Genomic DNA, 16,415 nt, shown 5'->3' with positions numbered 1-16,415 from the left:
ACCCAGCACTGCTCCTGCTTCTGGGGAGGGCAGCCAGAGGCAGCTCCACAGCCACACTCCCAGGGGCACCGCTCCCCTGCAGGGAGCTATGGGGAAGAAGCCCGGCCTAGCAGGGCCCCTCGGGAGAGGAGTGAGTACATCCAGACCTGAGGTGTGTCCCGCAGGCCCGTCCCAACATCTGGCTCCCCTGGTGCAGACCCGGACACCCAGCCACCCCGTCCTGCTCCCAGGCCATCCCCCCAGACCCTGCCCTCCCGCCCCCGCCGACCCCCCTTCAATGTTTCAGGAACTCAGGCTGGTCGCAGGGAGAGAAAGGGGCTCCCCTGTGGACCCCTGTCACCACCCACCGCCAAGCCCTCAGTGCAGCACACGCACCGCAAAGCCCAAATGGAGCGGCAAAGGTCCGCACACGCTGCCCGCCTGTGCCCGGTGTGAGGTGTGGAAGCTGAGGCCCGTACACGTTATGCTGTCCCCACAAGGTGGCACCACCAACCCCAAAGGAACCTGGGCCAGAGCAAAGTCTGGGCAGCGTGGCCAAGGCAGGGGAGCCGCGTGTCCCCACAGCAGGCCTCTCCGCCAGGGCAGCACACCCCTGCCCAGCGCCGCAGGCACAGCCTAGAAGCCTGGGGGTCCCCGCCTTCAGAGTCAAAGCTCTTGGGTCACTGCCCAGCAGCAGGCGAGGGGCTGTCACCACTGACTGGGGGTCCCCATGGGGCTGCCGGCCTAATCCCGCCTTCATCAGGCCCCGGGAAGGAGACAGGAAGCAAAAGTGAGGGCTTTAATGCGCTGAGCAGATTTTTACATAAATCAGAAATCTATGATTCGTCCCCGCTCCAATTAGTAAAAAAAATCCAAGATTCATCACAAAGCATGTGCAATTAGGCCCCAATTCAGAGACGCACAGATCCGTGGTCCAGCCTCGGGTGCCGCGCTATTTTCCATTCTCTGCGCTGAACATTCGTTCCTGGAAACGAATGGTGTGAGCTCGTGTGCCCACCAGGCTGCCCCGACCCCGCCCTTGGCCAGGCCGGCGGCCCTGGGCCCTCCCGACAGCTGCCCCGCCCCCGGGCTCCGGCCCCGCCCCCAGGCCCCTCCTACCCGCCCATGACCCCTCCTGCCCACGTCCCAACCGTGGCCCCGGCCGTGGCCCCGGCGCTCACTCTCAGCATCCGCTCCAGCTTCACCGCGTCCGCGGCGAACCTGCGGATCCCGTCAGAGAGCTTCTCCACAGCCATGCGGTCCTCATTGTGCAGCCAGCGGAAGGCCTTCTCGTCCAGCTGGATCTTCTCCAGGTCACTGGCCTGGGCTGCGGAGCAGATGCCCGGGCCATGGACTCAGAGCCTCGTCCAGGGATGGAGGCAGCCCACCCCGAGGCTCAGGTTCCACAGCCTCAAGGGACCAAGGCATTGGTGCCTGTGGAGCCCGAGGCGGTGGGAGGCGGGAGGGGACTGTCTTACCTGCTTTGGCCGAGAGCACAGGCGTCAGCTTGCTGTGGTCCTTGAGCAGCTCCCCCAGGAGCTGGGGCGAGATGGTGAGGAAGTCACAGCCAGCCAGGGCCTTGATCTCGCCCGTGTTGCGGAAGGAGGCACCCATGACGATGGTCTTGTAGCCGAACTTCTTGTAATAGTTGTAGATCTTGGTGACGCTCTTCACTCCTGGGGGGACACACCAGAGCTGCATTCCGTGCCACCCAACCCTCCGTCCTGGGGCCCCCTGGGAGCACGCAACACAGCACCCCTCTGCCCCGGCCCGGGCGGCCACTGACCGGGGTCCTCCTGGGGTTCGTAGGACTTCTTGTCTGTGTTGGCCACATGCCAGTCAAGGATGCGGCCCACGAAGGGCGAGATGAGCGTCACGCCGGCCTCGGCGCAGGCCACGGCCTGGGCGAAGGAGAAGAGCAGGGTCATGTTGCACCGGATGCCGTGGTGCTCCTCCAGCTCCCTGCGGGACGGGGAGAGCGCACGCGTCAGCCCCGAAAGGCAGGGCTGGGTCGCTCCACCCTCGTGAGTAACTGTGGAAGGGTCACCAGGGCGAGCTCAGGCCAGCGGCTTGTGGGCAACCAGACCTCATCAAACCCGCATTTCAGAACAGGGACCAAGGTGAGAGGCCCCCGAGAGCTGCAGACAGTCCTCGCCTCGTCACAGAACCTCTGTGCTGGGCCAGTGCAGGAGACACAGGCTCAGTCCCTGGTCCGGGAAGATCCCACAGGCCCGGAGCCCCAGAGCTTGTGCGCCACAACAAGAGGAGCCGCCGCAATGAGGAGCCCCCACCCTCCCACCTGGAGAAAAGCCAGGCAGCCGTGAAGACCCAGCACAGCCAAAAAAAAGGGACCTTCGGGCTGGAGATCATGGAGTCGGCTCCAACCACAGCACCGTCCTGCCTCAATCCCACAGCCTCACTGGCCCCACGGCCCCCACCTGCCCTCTGGGTCAGCCTGCAGAAAGCCCGTCCCCCAGATGACACGTCAGGGCTGACCATGAGAAGGGGGTCCTGGCCACGCTCTACCACCTGCCAGCTGAGTTCCTGTCCCAGTGGATGGTTTCAGAGGTGCCCCGCTGTCGGGCCACAGGGAAGCGGTCAAGAAGCACAGCCCTGGGGGCACAGGGCCGCCTTGGTGGCCAACGCCATGAGCACTGGGCTAGTAACTCCACCGCTGGTGTGTGCCCACAGGAGACCACCCCAAGCATACGCTCAGCGTTATCCGACACGGGCAGCCACGTGCCCCAGGAGGATGTGCTTGGAAGGTGTGCACACACAGGGAGACCTCCTTAAGGGGGACCCAGGCGTGGCACGCGTGAGCCTGGAACGGGAGCCAAGCAAGGGAAGCCACACACGAAGGCCATGTGCGGCACAGCCCTGTCCCTCGGGAGCGTTCAGAGGCAGAAGGTGCGTGGCGTAACAACACAGGGACCCGTGGGGGTGGCCAGGCGCTCCAAGGACAGCCGAGCCTGGGCACCAGGGCAGCGTCCTGTCCATGCCCGCCTGCCCCCTCCGCGCCCAGGGTGCTTGGGGGGAGCCGACTCCCACTCTGTCCTTGGCAGACGACACCTCTGCCGGCGGCACCGCGCAGGCCCACTGCCCGAGGGGCCTACCCGGGACGGGCAGAGGCCCCAGCAGCTCCGCGCTCACGGGGACACTTACTTTCCGGCCTGAATTCCTTCCCAGGTGGACGAGAGCTTTATCAGGATCCGCTCCTTGCTGATCCCAGCCTCCTTGTACAGCTCAATGAGGCGCCGGGCGCGGGCCACCATCGCATCCTTATCAAAGGAGAGCCTGCAGGGCACAGGGCGCCTGGCTTGCAGCGGCTGAGTGGGGCAGACGCAAGCGGAGGCCAGGCGCCCACAGCAGCGTGTGGCGCTGCGTGGGGAGCTGCGAATGACAGCGGCTGCTGCTCTCGACCCCCCACTCGTTGGCCCTGAGGCCTTACCTGGCGTCCACTTCCGTGGATACGCGGCCTGGAATTTTCTTCAGTATTTCTGCCCCAAACAACACAAAAAGTTTATCAATAGCATTTGTAATCTGTTCCTCTTGTGACCTGAAATTCCAAGGGAAAAAATTAGGTTAGAAGCTTCTTTCTTTTAAATGTACAGGATTCTGCAAAAATTGTTACCTGCTTCCCAAATTCTTTTCCCACCGTCTGTTTTTCTTAAAAACCTTTCAAAGTGGTGATAAAACACACAGCAGAAAACTTACCACCTTACACATTTTTTTTTCTTTTTAGATTTCGGCAACAGCACACAGCTCGTGGGACCCCTCAGCTCCCCGACCAGGGGCTGGGCTCGAGCACACCGCCCTCTCCCCAGTGGCGCGGCCGGTTCGGGCACTGAGGTGCTCACACGGGCGCGGCCACGGCCGCCTCATCCCCAGTGTCTCCATCCTTCAAGCTGAGCCCTGCCATCTTTGGGGGCTTGAACAAAACACTCTTCCCAACCTCTCTGAAGCTACCTGGGCAGATGAATAAGGGGCACAGTGCGGCTCCAAGATGGACCAGAAAGATCTCCGGCCTGAGAGCAGGGCCAGTCTGCTGATCACTAAGGGCACTGCCTCGTCACCAATTCCAGGAGCATCGAGAAGGGAGGGGAGCCGCAGCACGGGGTGCACGGCGGGGGGGCAGGGCAGGCCCAGGGCATGACTGCCACCCCTGCACACGGCTGACCTCAGCACACGGGGCGCCAGAGAGGGACAGGCCAGCCCAGCACAGCTCCTGCCAGGGGCCACTGTTTCCTGCGAGCCCACTCTCAGCTGAGCAGTACCACCCAGATGAACATTTAAAATGATACCCAGCAAAGGCGAGTCTATGGAGAGAAGAACCAGTCTGTGGTCGCAGGCGGAGGCACGAGAGAACGTTCTAGGAGGCGAGAACATTCTCGGACTGGACTGTGGCTGCACCACTGTATAGGTGAATGCATCAGAACGAACTGCTCCCTGAGACAGTGACTCTCACTCCAACAAGACTATTAGAAGGTAACAAAATGCCAGAAAGCAGCTCCACGGCCGCCAGGGCTGAGGACACAGACTACAGCGGGGGAAGGACTCGGGTGCCATCCACACGCTCCTGCCACCAAAACTCAGTGAACTGTCTACTCCCAATGGGTGATGCCCGCAAGAAAGCAGACAGCGTTCCTTCCCGGAGCTTAAAACACTGGCGAACTGGCCTCGGGAGGGAAGCAAGCAGACCCGGCCAGCACCCACGGCCCCGCACTCACCCGCCCAGCTTCCTGCCGTAAGCAATGGCCTCCTCCACCAGCTCCTGGTAGGATGGCATCTGTGCCGCAGCCAGGATCAGGGACGGGTTGGTGGTGGCATCCTGGGGCTTGTACTCGTCGATGGCTGGGAAGTAATTGTGGGAAACAGGGGTCAGTGGAGTGCCCGCTTCCACCCAGAAACCTGAGATGACCCCTGAAAGCCCTAAACACAGGGACAGAGCCAAGTAGGGTGCGGCCACACTTCATGCAGGAAGGCTGGCCAGGAGGCAGCTGAGCACAGGGAGGAAACCTGGAGGCTAAGCCAGCGAGCAGCCGTGCCAAGAGCCGAGAGCTGCCCAGCACCAAGGAGCAAGGTGGGAGGCGGCCAGGAGGAGACCAACGGCGTCCGCAGGTGCTGGCGCCCAGGTCAGCCGCGGAGGGGCTGGACACGGGCCTTCAAATTATTCTTTTAACACACTTGTTCCTTCCTGATAACCACGCGGGAATTCCAAGGAGTCTCGAGGCCCTGGCTGTCACAGGGCAGTGCTGAGCTCAAGTTCATCAAAACTCAGCTTCCAGGATTAGCCAGTTCAGTAAGGTGATTTGGCAAGCTAGCATTTTCAAAGTATCTTCTGATGACAAAACCACAGAGATGGAAAACAGGGAAGGGGGTGGCTCTCAGGGGCCGGGAACAGCTGTATCCTGCCCGTCCTGGTGGCCCTAAGAACCCGCCACAGAGGACGACCCCTCCTCTGTGCAGCTGGAAACCAGGGAACACAGGGCCAGTCTGCAGCCTGTTCACAGCGCCGTGTTGGCACCAAGGCCCCTGTCCTGATATCACACCGCGGCCACAAAGAACACCCGGGGAGGTGATGGCAAAAGGATTCGTGGGACCCGATGGGCGAATTCTGCAACTTCCTGGAGTCTATTAGTTATTTCAAAACAACAAGTTAATAAAGCACGCTCTGGAGTGGAGCTTACACAAATGTGTGAAACCCGGTGTAATGCGCTGAAGATAGTACCTTGATAAAGCTGACTTTTAACAGAATTAAAAACAAAATCTGGGGTCAACAGATGGGCTTCAGGCTCCAGGAACCCTTAACAGAATACAAAACCTGGCATGGGGCATGGAGCGGGAAGAGCAGCCACAGCTTTGACTTATTTTCAAAGAGGCTTATGACGCCCCAAAGGCAAAACCCTTCAGTTCACAAAGTGACCGTAAAACTGCAATTACAACTATGTAAGATTTAGATATATATGGGCTTCTCTGGTAGCTCAGTTGGTAAAGAATCTGTCTACAATGCAGGAGACCCAGGTTAGATACCTGGGTTGGGAAGATCCCCTGGAGAAGGGAATGGCTACCCACTCCAATATTCCATAGAGGAGCTTGGTGGGCTACAGTCCATGGGGTCACAAAGAGACGGACAAAACTGAGCAACTAACACACACCTAGTGTACTGTACACATCACCAATAAATGTATTTTTAAATAAAGTCACTAACACTCACTTAGCAATCTTCAATGTCAGCACTTGGGTTTCAATGTTTCCAAAGAGGAGAACATAGAGCAAGCATTCCCCAAGAGGCCTCTGGACACACTGGGCCGACACTGACAGAGGCCACGGGTAGTTGACCTGAAGACCAGCCAGCCTGCAGCTGCTGCCCAGTGAAACCAACAGGAAAACAGCACAGACTCAGCAAAGATGGGAGACACTCCACACTAAGGAGGAGCAAACCAGGACTTCCCAGTGGTGCAGTGGGTGAGAATCCGCCTGCCCTTGCAGGGGACGTGAGTTGGGTCCCTGGGCCTGGATGACCCCACACGCCCTGGGGCAGCTCGTCCTGGTGCACCACAGCTACTGAGCCTCGAGCCGTAAGTACCAAGCCCCTGAGCCCGAGACCCCGTGCTCCACAAGAGAGACCACCACAGTGAGAGGCCCTCCACTGCAGCGGGAGCTCAGCCCCTGCGTGCCGCAACTAGAGAAAAGCCCGTGCAGAGCAGTGCAGCCAAAAATAAATAAAATTAGCAGAAAGACGTGCAGCCACTTTCCCAGACTCTCTGTCCTGATGAGGTCACTGCCAGAGGCCTGGACCAGGGAGGGACGGGTGGGAAGAAGCCAGTGGCCTCGCAGGTCAGCCGGAGCTGGAATTGCCCAGGGCCCCCAGCTCTGACCAGGAGGGAACCTTCTGTCAGCTGGTTTAATGTACAGGTTGGACTCAAGCCCATCACCATCTCTAGCGTTTATGTTTAAGCAGCCAAATATGCTTACTCATTTTCCTCAGCTCTGTGAGATAGAGTCTTATTCTTACCAAAGAGGAAATAAAGCCTGTTTCTCAAGTCACCATGAGAAAGCAGAAACGAGGAAGTCCCTTCCCTACCGTGTGCCCTGGAGCACTCCCAGCACGGAACATTTCACGATTTCTCTGACAACCTTCATGGTTCACAGAGGATGTGAATGGAGGTTCACCTAGTCTGGGTTTCCGCTGCAGAGGATGGGAAGGCCAAGCCCCCCAGTTCCCTCCCAGGAAGGCGAATCAAGCCAGGAAAACCTATACCTGGCCCAAGCTCTGCTTGCCTCCCTGCAGTGAGTGGGGCTGTACCTCCGGGGATCCTTGGTCCCAGGCGGTGAACGTCTAACTGGCCCGCACGCGGCCATGGTCACCAGCGTGCAGCTGTCCCCTGGGCAGGGGTGGGAAGTGTGCGCAACACGGGGTTTCAAAAGCAGGCGGTGTCATTCGCAGAGTCCGGCCTTTCTGGGCCCAAAACTAACTCATGTTCCTGCTCAACATTCGCGCAACGCAACTGCCCCGTGTGACCACAAGTGGTTCGCATCTCCACGGCGGACCAGGAATCGCTGTCCAAATCTAAGTACTTGGGACACCGTCCTCTGACCCACTGGCGGTCACCGCGGGCTCCAGCAGCGCAGAGGACGGGGGCGCTGGGCCCCGCGCATTCGGGTCCTGAGGCACCCACGCCCCGGCCGACGGTGAAGGGGGCCGAGCACGGGGCGCCGAGAGCAAGGGAGAAGTGGGGCGGGGAACAGCAGGGCCGAAGCGGGGGCGGGGGGCGAGGGAGAGGGGCGCCAAGGCGGAGGGGGGCAGACTTCCCGGCCCAGGAAGCCGGGTGGCCGGGCTTCGCCGCCGCCCCTGCGCCCCTCAGCCGCGCGTCCGCGCTCCCGGGCCCTCCCGCGCCTCCCCACACCGCCGGGCGGGCCGGCGCCCCGCGCGCCCGAAGTCTCTCGCTGCTGCCCGGCCCGCCCCATGAGCTCGGGGGCCAGCGCGGCCTCACCGTGGAAGTCGCCCGTGTCGGCCACCACGGTGGTGAACTGCTTGAGCTGGTCCAGCGCGTTCTCCATCCTCTGCCGCTTCACCGGGGAGCCCGACATGGCGAGCGGCGGAGCGAGCGGGGGACCCACAATGCCCCGCGGGCCCCGCCCCCAGCCGCAGCCAATCCGGGCGCGGCGCGGGAGGGCGGGCCTGCGCGCCGGCACCGGCGGGGCCCCGCCCCCGAGACGGCGCCCCACCCCCCGGAGCCTCGCCCCGCCCCCGGGGCGGCCCCAGTCCCCCGGAGCCGCGCCTCAGGAGCTGTACTCATCCAGGGCGGAGTGCCCCGGGGCGGCGCCCCGGAGCGCTGAGTCCCCTGGGCGCTGAGTCCCCCGGGCGGTATGCCCCCAGAAGTGGTTATGCCGGAGGGGCGCACATCCTTCTGGTGATTGCAGGGAGCGATGCACCCCCGAGAGGCGCTCCCGCCTCCACGACGCGTCCCTGGGGGCCGTGATTCCCGGAGCGTGCACCCCCTGCAGCGGGGCGCCTCCGGGGCGTGGAAGTGATTAGTTCCCTGGACTGATGCGTCCCCGCGGCGGAGCTCCCCCCGGAGTGAAGCACACCCAGGGCTGCGTGGTCCCCGACGGCGCGCCGGCTCAATTCCCTCCTCTCGTTTGCAGCGGCAACTGGAGTGAGGGTCGTCGAGCATCAAGGAGTTAAGGCTGAGGCTTCAGGCCGCGGTCAAGCGGAGTCTCAGAGAGACCTGGACACCTGAGACTCTGCATCTGAGCCTCCGCCTCAGGAGGCCATAAGGGGCCCTGGGCATGCGGGCCTGGGTCTGGGAGTCTGGGTCGCCGCCCCTCGCCCCCCGGCCGTTCTGAAGCCAGGGGCACCCAGGGTACAATTCTGTCCTTGAGACCGAAATCTCACCTTCTCTGTACTCTGGTGTGGAATTCAATCTCGGTGACATAGAGTTTTGGGTGAAGTAGAAAAGGATTGGGCTTCCCAGGGGGCTTAGTGGTAAAGAATCCACCTGCCAAGCCAGAGACACAGGTTCAATGCCTGGGTCAAGAAGCTCCCCTGGAGAAGGAAATGGCAACCTACTCTAGTATTTTTGCTTGGGAAAATGCATGGACAGAGGAGACTAGTGGGTTACAGTTCATGGGGTGCCAAAGAGCTGGAGAAAATTTAGCAACTAAACCACAGCAGCAAGAAGAGATGGATCGCTTTATTGCTTTGCCAGGCAAAGAGGCGCACAGCGGCCCCTGTTCTCAAGACCATGTGTCCCAGCTTGGGGAAGACAGTGACAAGTTTTATATTAATTTCCAAAGAGGGTGTGATCAGCTTGAGGACATTCTTCTGATAGTTTCGTGAGGTAAGCAGGAGTCAACATCATCAACCTTCAGGTCCAGCTGATCTGGGCTCTCCATGCTTGTGGGCAGCATGCCATCATTAACAGTTAACTTCTCCACTTGGAGAAGCTTCAGCGTCTGCAGAAGAGCTCAAAGATATAGTTATGTCTGTCTGCTGAAGGGAAAACAGGACCCTGCCCCAAGACTGCCCTTGACTGTTTTTTCTCCCTGTTCTCACATCCCCTCCCTTCCCTAAGAACAACTGCTTAAATCTACTTGAAACTCAGGGAAGGTCATAGAGGCTGGGTGAAAGCTGTTTCCTGTAATAAAAGAAATGGGGACATAGAGGCGTCATGCCCAGGACCTCCACAGTACCCTGCACAGCATCACCCTCAGGCCTGGCAGCTGCTCCAAGCCCTCCTAGGTTGGGTGAGCCTGGAGGCTGGGGAGGGGCTGAAATCAGGCTTGTGGTTTCATTTTCTCCTGTGGATCCAGAGCCCAGGACAGGCCATCGACCCTGGGAACCACATCTGGGAATCCCTCCTATCGAAGTAGTACTAAGTTTAGAAGTATGAAATAAAATTCACATTTTATGGGAAGACAAGAACAATATAAACATAAAAAATTTTCTCTGCCCTTTGGCCTCCTCTCTCCTGCACTGTGCATCCCGTGTCTGCATTTTATACACGGAAAACCTCCCCACTGACTGTTGGATCACAGAAAAAGCAAGGAAATTCCAGGAAAACATCTGCTTCTGCTTCATTGGCTATACTAAAGCCTTTGACTGTGTAGATCACAACAAACTGAAAAATTCTTAGAGATGGGAATACCAGACCACCACATCTGCCTCCTGAGAAACCTGTATGCAGGTCAAGAAGCAACAGTTAGAACTGGACATGGGACAATGGACTGGTTCAAAATTGGGAAAGGAGTACCTCAAGACTGTATCTTGTCACCCTGCTTATCTAACTTATATGCAGAGTACATCATGCGAAATGCCAGGCTGGATGAAGCACAAGCTGGAATCAAGATTGCAGGGAGAAATATCGGTAACCTCAGATACGCAGACAAAACCACTCTAATGGCAGAAAGCAAATGAAAAAAATAAAAGTGAGCCACTCACTTCAGTTCAGTTGCTCAGTCGTATCCCACCCTTTGCGACCCCATGGACTACAGCACACCAGGCTTCCCTGTCCATCACCAATTCCTGGAGCTTGCTCAAACTCATGTCCATTGAGTCTGTGATGCCATCCAACCATCTCATACTCTGTCCCTTTCTCCTGCCTTCAATCTTTCCCAGTATCAGAGTCTTTTCCAGTGAGTCAGCTCTTCACATCAGGTGGCCAAAGTACTGGAGTTTCAGCTTCAGCATCAGTCCTTCCAGTGAATATTCAGGACTGATTTCCTTTAGGACTGACTGGTTTGAACTCCTTGCCGTCCAAGGGACTCTGAAGAGTCTTCTCCAACACCATAGTTCAAAAGCATCAATTCTTCCTCATTCAGCTTTCTTTATAGTCTGGAGGAGTCTTTGGACCTAGAAAAGAAAACAACAGTCGCAAAGGCCCTTGCTGAATCATCTAACTTGGGAGAAAACAAAACAAGACTTTAGGTCCCGCCCTGAGGCTCCAGGCCGGTTGCATCCATCTGGGACTTATCAGCCCCTGTCCAGAAACCTTCCAACCCCTACACCTGCCCAGAAGACTTATCACCCCCTGCCCAACTACAAATGCCATCTCATCTAAAGAATACCCAAAACATCCCGCCTGATTAACGTTTCCCTTATCGCTTCCACAAACCTCCCTATAAATATGGAGCCTCCCTGATCCCTCTCTGTGCTCAGCCTGGTCCTTAGGCCGACTGTCCTTTTATTCAGGCAAGGCTGCTCCTTGCCTGAATAAAAGTAACCTACTTCTGTTGAGGTCGTCTTTCCTTTTCTGCCTCAGCCCGAACTATACCTTACATAGTCCAACTCTCACATCCATACATGACTATTGGAAAAACCATAACTTTGACTAGACCAGACGGACCTTTGTTGGCAAAGTGATGTCTCTGCTTTGGTCATAGCTTTTCTTCCAAAGAGCAAGCGTCTTTTAACTTCATGGCTGCAGTCACCATCTGCAGTGATTTTGGAGCCCAAGAAAATAAAGTCTGTCACTGTTTCCATTGTTTCTCCATCTATTTGCCATGAAGTGATGGAACTGCATGCCATGATCTTAGTTTTCTGAATGTTGAGCTTTAAGCCAGCTTTTTCACTCTCCTCTTTCACTTTCATCAAGAGGCTCTTTAGTTCCTCTTCACTTTCTGCCATAAGGGTGGTGCCATCTGTGTATCTGAGGTTTTGATATTTCTCCCTGCAATCTTGACTCCAGCTTGTGCTTCATCCAGCCTGGTATTTCGCATGATGTACTCTGCATAGAAGTTAAATAAGCAGGGGGACAGTGTACAGCCTTGATGTACTCCTTTCCCAATTTGGAACCAGTCTGTTGTTCCATGTCTGGTTCTAACTGTTGCTTCTTGACCTGCATACAGATTTCTCGGGAGGCAGGTCAGGTGGTCTGGTATTCCCATCTCTTTAAAAATTTTCCAGTTTGTTGTGATCTACACAGTCAAAAGCTTTGGCGTAATCAATAAAGCAGAAGTACATGTTTTTCTGGAATTCTTTTGCTTTTTCAATGATCCAATGGATGTTGGCAATTTGATCTCTGATTCCTCTGCCTTTTCTAAATCCAGCTTGAACATCTGGAAGTTCATGGTTCATGTACTGTTGAAGCCTGGCTTGGAGAATTTCGAGCATTATTTTGCTAGCATGTGAGATGAGTGCAATTGTGTGGTAGTTTGCGCATTCTTTGGCATTGCCCTTCTTTCAGATTGAAATGAAAACTGACTTTTTCCAGTCCTGTGGCCACTGGGCAAAGTGAGTCGCTCAGTCTTGCCCATTTCTTGTGAACCAATGGAATTCTCCAGGCCAGAATACTGGAGTGGGTAGCTGTCCCCTTCTCCAGGGGATCTTCCCAACCCAGGCAAGGATCAAACCCAGGTCTTCCGAACTGCAGGCAGATTCTTTACCAGTTGAGCTACCAGGGAAGTTGGTAGCTCAACAATGGCAGAAAGCAAAGAGGAGCTAAAGAGCCTCTTAATGAAAGTGAAAGAGATGAGCAAAAAAGATGGCTTAAAACTCAACATTCAAAAAACTAAGAACATGGCATCCGGTTCCATCCCTTCATGGCCAATAGATGGGGAAAAAATGGAAACAATGACACTTTTATTTTCTTGGGCTCCAAAATCACTGCAGACAGTGACTGTAACCGTGGAATTCAAAGACGCTGCTCCCTGGAAGAAAAGCTATGACCAGCCTAGACAGCATATTAAAAAGCAGAGACAGCACTTTGCCAGCAAAAGGCCATATAGTCGAAGCCAGGGTTTTTCCAGTAGTCATGTATGGATGTGAGAGTTGAACCATAAAGAAGACTGAGTGCCAAAGAATTGATGCTTTAAAACAGTAGTCTTGGAGGAGACTCTTGAGAGTCCCTTGGACTGCAGGAGATCAAATCAGTCAGTCCTAAAGGAAATCAACCCTGAATATTCATTGGAAGGACTGAGGCTGAAGCTGAAGCTCCAATACTTTAGCCACCTGATGCGAAGAGCTGACTCATTGGAAAGAGCCTGATGCTGGGAAAGATTGAGGGCAGGAGAAGAGGGCGACAGAGGATGAGATGGTTGGATGGCATCACCGACTCAATGGACATGAGTCTCACCAAACTCTGGGAGATAGTGAAGGACAGGGAAGCCTGGTGTGCTGCAGTCCACGGGGTCACAAAGAGTCGGACACTGCTGAGTGACTGAACAACAGTGATCCAGGCTGTCAGGTGCAAGAACAACGTCACCACCCTTCTACAGACTTGAATAATCACTCTGATAGCCCTACTTTGACCTCACAAGGTCAGTCTCCTGCCAGATGCAAAGGAGGAGCTGGTGAGGCAAGCGTCCTGTCTACCTGCGCAGGACAGTCATCTCCTCTTCCCTTCTCTCTGACTACAGAATTGTAGCCCGCTTAATCCTTGGACAGAACTCCCTGCCCGCCACAACTGCATCTTTTACACACATCCTATGTTAATAAACCCACTTCCTGCCTAACACCTTGCTTCTCACTGAATTCCCCCTGTGCTGAGACACAGAGAACATGAGCCTCATTAAGTCCTAAGACCAGATGTGCAGTCTTAGTTGGGAGACTATGGGTTTACTCTGGGTCCGAGTCCTGGTCACGTGAGTTTGAGCCCCAGTCTGAGGCGAAGGGTTTCAGTGTCTCAGGAGTCTGTCATCAGCATCCGGCTTCAGTTGCTCTGGAGTCTGCCATCCTGTGGTCTGGAAGTCTCACCGTCCACCGGGCGGGCGGTGCCTTGGTTCCTGAAGGACAGTGCGGAGAATCCCGGTGGGAGCAGCTGGGGCTGTTTTATTCTCAACTATTGTCTTTGCTTCTCTTGTTTACCCTTGTTTCCCTCACCTCTGCGATTAGTAGCTGCCTGTCCCTGCTCTTTGGACTCAGGAAGGGGCTGGGAGACTAGACCCTTTTTCGACAAACGGGAAGTGAGGGACACAGAGGGCTTTTGTGCCCGACAGGCCCCCAGGTTTCTGGGTTTCAGAAGGGACGAGGAGACTGGGCGATGGGAGCGTTTTACAGCCGAGGTTTCAGGGTGAGGCAAGACCAGCATCATCGGCTCTGGGTGGAGCTTCTCTCTCTCCTTAACTCATCTGGTTTTGGCTGCATCAGTCTTGGTCGGGCTGGCGGGCTCTTCCCCGCGGCGCCCCGGCTTCTCTGCAGTTGTGCCACGCGGGCTCCAGAGCGTGTGGCTCTCTACTTGCAGTGCTCGCCCCTAGCTCCCCCACCAGGAATGGAACCTGAAGCCCCTGCACTGGAGGTGCGGAGTCCTAACCCCGGGACCACTGGGGAGCCTCTCCCTCCAGGAACTTTCTGAGAAGTCTGTTTTCTGGCTGCCCCAGGAAGCCTGTGGTGCAGGGCAGGCTCTGAGAACATTGGCACTGTGTTTTTAAGGGGTAGTGGTCACTCAGTGTCGACAGTTAACAAAACACAACAAAATACAAACCCTCACAAACAACACCTGCTTGGTGTCTGCTGGTTCCCGATGTAAGTGTCCCAGGGGGCTCCCCGGGTGGTGCTGGTGGTAAGGAACCCGCCTGCCAATACACAGAACATGAGACAGGTTTGACCCCTGCGTCGGGAAGATCCCGTGGAGAAGAATACCAGTGTTCTTACCTGGAGAATCCCATGGACAGAGGAGCCTGGCGGCTACAGTCTATGGGGTCACAAAGAGTTGGACATGACTGAGCAACCAACACATCCACTCCAGTATTCTTGCCTGGAGAATAGCAGGCACAGAGGGGCCAGGCGGGGTACAGTCCATACGGCTGAAAAGAGTCAGACCCTGAGTGACTTAGCATGCATGCACACAAGTGTCCTGGGGTGGAAGGTCGCACAGCGATGGGGCGTGGCCTGCCAGGCAGCCCCTGGGCGTGGAGTCCACTGGGTGCCTCTCTCTGCCTTCTGCCCATCTGGGCCCCACCCTGGGGAGGGGAGAAAAGTGGGAAACTCTAGGGGAAGGAGGGGGCTTTTTGCCTGCAGGAGGCCCCACCCCAGCTGTGCTCTGGCAAGCACTCACCCCCTTGGCCTCAGTCAGGTCTTCAGCAGAGTTGAGGTCCCTGTGGGCTGAGAACAGCTGATGCAACGCAGCGGAGGCGAGGCGCTGGGCTGGGCAGGAGGAGGAGGTCTGGCCGGGCTGGGGCTCCGGGGGCCAAGGTCACTTCCAGGAGCTGCAGAACTCGGGCCAGGAGGGAGGTGTCCACACACCTGACCCCTGACACTGTGCTGTCTCAGGGAACGCCAGACGTTTCTCCCAACCCCGTGATGAAATATAGTTCACATTTTATGACAAGAAAAATGAAGTGATGAAACTTTTCTCCACTTTTGAGCTCCCGCCCCCTTCTGGGTGTGGGGTGAGTCTGCATTAACCTCCTTGGGAGCCAACATTCCTTCTTAATCTTGTAGAGTCACCCTCTGTGCTGCGGATCTGAGTTGTGTAAACTGCCCACATGTCCTGTAACCTTTGTCTCAAAAGCTTTCGTAACCCTGCCTTGACCTCGACTGGGTGCAACAGTCCTCAGCTTCTCAGACTGTCTCCAGCGTCATAATCCTCAGGTTGGCTCAAACCATTTTTTTCTATTTCATTTTTAGATTGGTTATTGATTTTTTTTTTCTTCCATTGAGACCAGGAGAAACAAGCAGTCAAGGGCAGCCTGGGGGCAGGGCTGTGTTTCCCCATCAGGATACAGACAACTACATCTTTGAGCTCTTCAGAGGCTGAAACCCCCTCCAGGTGGGAGAAATGAACAATTAATGATGACGTGCTGCCCACAAGCATGGAGACCCCAGACCAGTTGGACCTGAAGGGTGACGATGTGGACTCCTGCTTACCTCACCACGAATCCATCAGAAGAATGTCCACAAGCTGATCACACCCTCTTAGTCACTATCGTCCCAGGGTGGAGACACAGAGTTTTCCAAAGCATGAGCCCTCTGTGTCTCCCTCGCCTGGCAAAGCAATGACGCTCTCCTTTTCAACTGCACCCAAAGGTCTGTCTCTGAGACTTGCCTCGGTCCCGCTGGGCGGAGAGGCTGGGCTTTTGGCCCCAGCTGTGAAGATGGTGTTGGGCGGTGGCTGGTGCCCCGTCCACTAACTCTCAGGGGTTGGTGTGGCTCAGAAAGGGGGAGCCCAGAGAACCCACAGGCTCTGCGTCACCACGTGGACGCTCTAACACAAACCCAGACGGGGGTCGTGCGGGGCCAGTGTTTGAAACGTAAGTTTAGGGGGCCGGGGTACAGCTAAAGCCTCAGGGTCGCAGAAGGAGTGAGATGTGGGGACAGGGCTCCTGGGAAAAGGCTCTCCGGGGACCGCCTGGCCAGCTCTGACTGACCCAGAGGGGCCAGTGCTGCCGAAACCTTGGCTCTCTGTGCTCCAGTGCCAAGCAGAAATATGGAGACAGAGTTTTGGAGAAGGAAAGAGTGGCTTTGTTTGCCAAGCAAAGGGCAAACACATTAGGCT

General features: G+C 56.4%; 1 protein-coding gene and 1 long non-coding RNA gene across 10 annotated transcripts; both read right to left on the bottom strand.

Annotated features, from left to right (window-relative positions):
- Positions 1-764: 764 nt before the first annotated feature.
- On the bottom strand, positions 765-8,108 carry TALDO1 (transaldolase 1). Its single transcript, XM_086384294.1, has 8 exons — positions 7,974-8,108; positions 4,707-4,830; positions 3,428-3,535; positions 3,142-3,273; positions 1,766-1,941; positions 1,458-1,655; positions 1,161-1,306; positions 765-964 (listed from the first exon to the last, which is right to left on the bottom strand). The coding sequence occupies exons 1-8, from the start codon at positions 8,068-8,070 to the stop codon at positions 932-934; spliced, it is 1,014 nt and encodes a 337-aa protein (XP_086240420.1). The 5' UTR covers positions 8,071-8,108; the 3' UTR covers positions 765-931.
- A 1,053-nt stretch (positions 8,109-9,161) lies between these two features.
- LOC147341646 (uncharacterized) lies at positions 9,162-15,863 on the bottom strand. Of its 9 annotated transcripts, none has more exons than XR_015157782.1 (6): positions 14,976-15,266; positions 14,573-14,880; positions 14,403-14,493; positions 13,564-13,704; positions 10,424-10,834; positions 9,162-9,438 (listed from the first exon to the last, which is right to left on the bottom strand). It is a non-coding gene; the product is annotated as an uncharacterized LOC147341646 (long non-coding RNA). The 9 variants fall into 9 exon arrangements; XR_015157779.1 differs by having other exon boundaries at positions 14,573-14,724; positions 14,976-15,243; XR_015157778.1 differs by lacking the exon at positions 13,564-13,704 and having other exon boundaries at positions 14,573-14,724; positions 14,976-15,243.
- Positions 15,864-16,415: the final 552 nt, after the last annotated feature.

The sequence above is a fragment of the Bos grunniens genome, chromosome 29, assembly GCF_055505025.1.
Source record: "Bos grunniens cultivar Pamir isolate PY7600 chromosome 29, Bosgru_T2T1.0, whole genome shotgun sequence".
Taxonomy (NCBI): Eukaryota; Metazoa; Chordata; class Mammalia; order Artiodactyla; family Bovidae; genus Bos; species Bos grunniens.
The sequence above is the reverse complement of the archived record's forward strand: the minus strand, read 5'-3'. Positions and strand labels throughout refer to the sequence as shown.

Coding starts and splice junctions, on each gene's coding strand:
- TALDO1 (XM_086384294.1), bottom strand. CDS start 8,070: ATGTCGGGCTCCCCGGTGAAGCGGCAGAGGATGGAGAACGCGCTGGAC. Junction 4,831..7,973: donor CGACACGGGCGACTTCCACG/GTGAGGCCGCGC, acceptor ATTACTTCCCAG/CCATCGACGAGTACAAGCCC. Junction 3,274..3,427: donor TCCACGGAAGTGGACGCCAG/GTAAGGCCTCAG, acceptor TGTGCCCTGCAG/GCTCTCCTTTGATAAGGATG.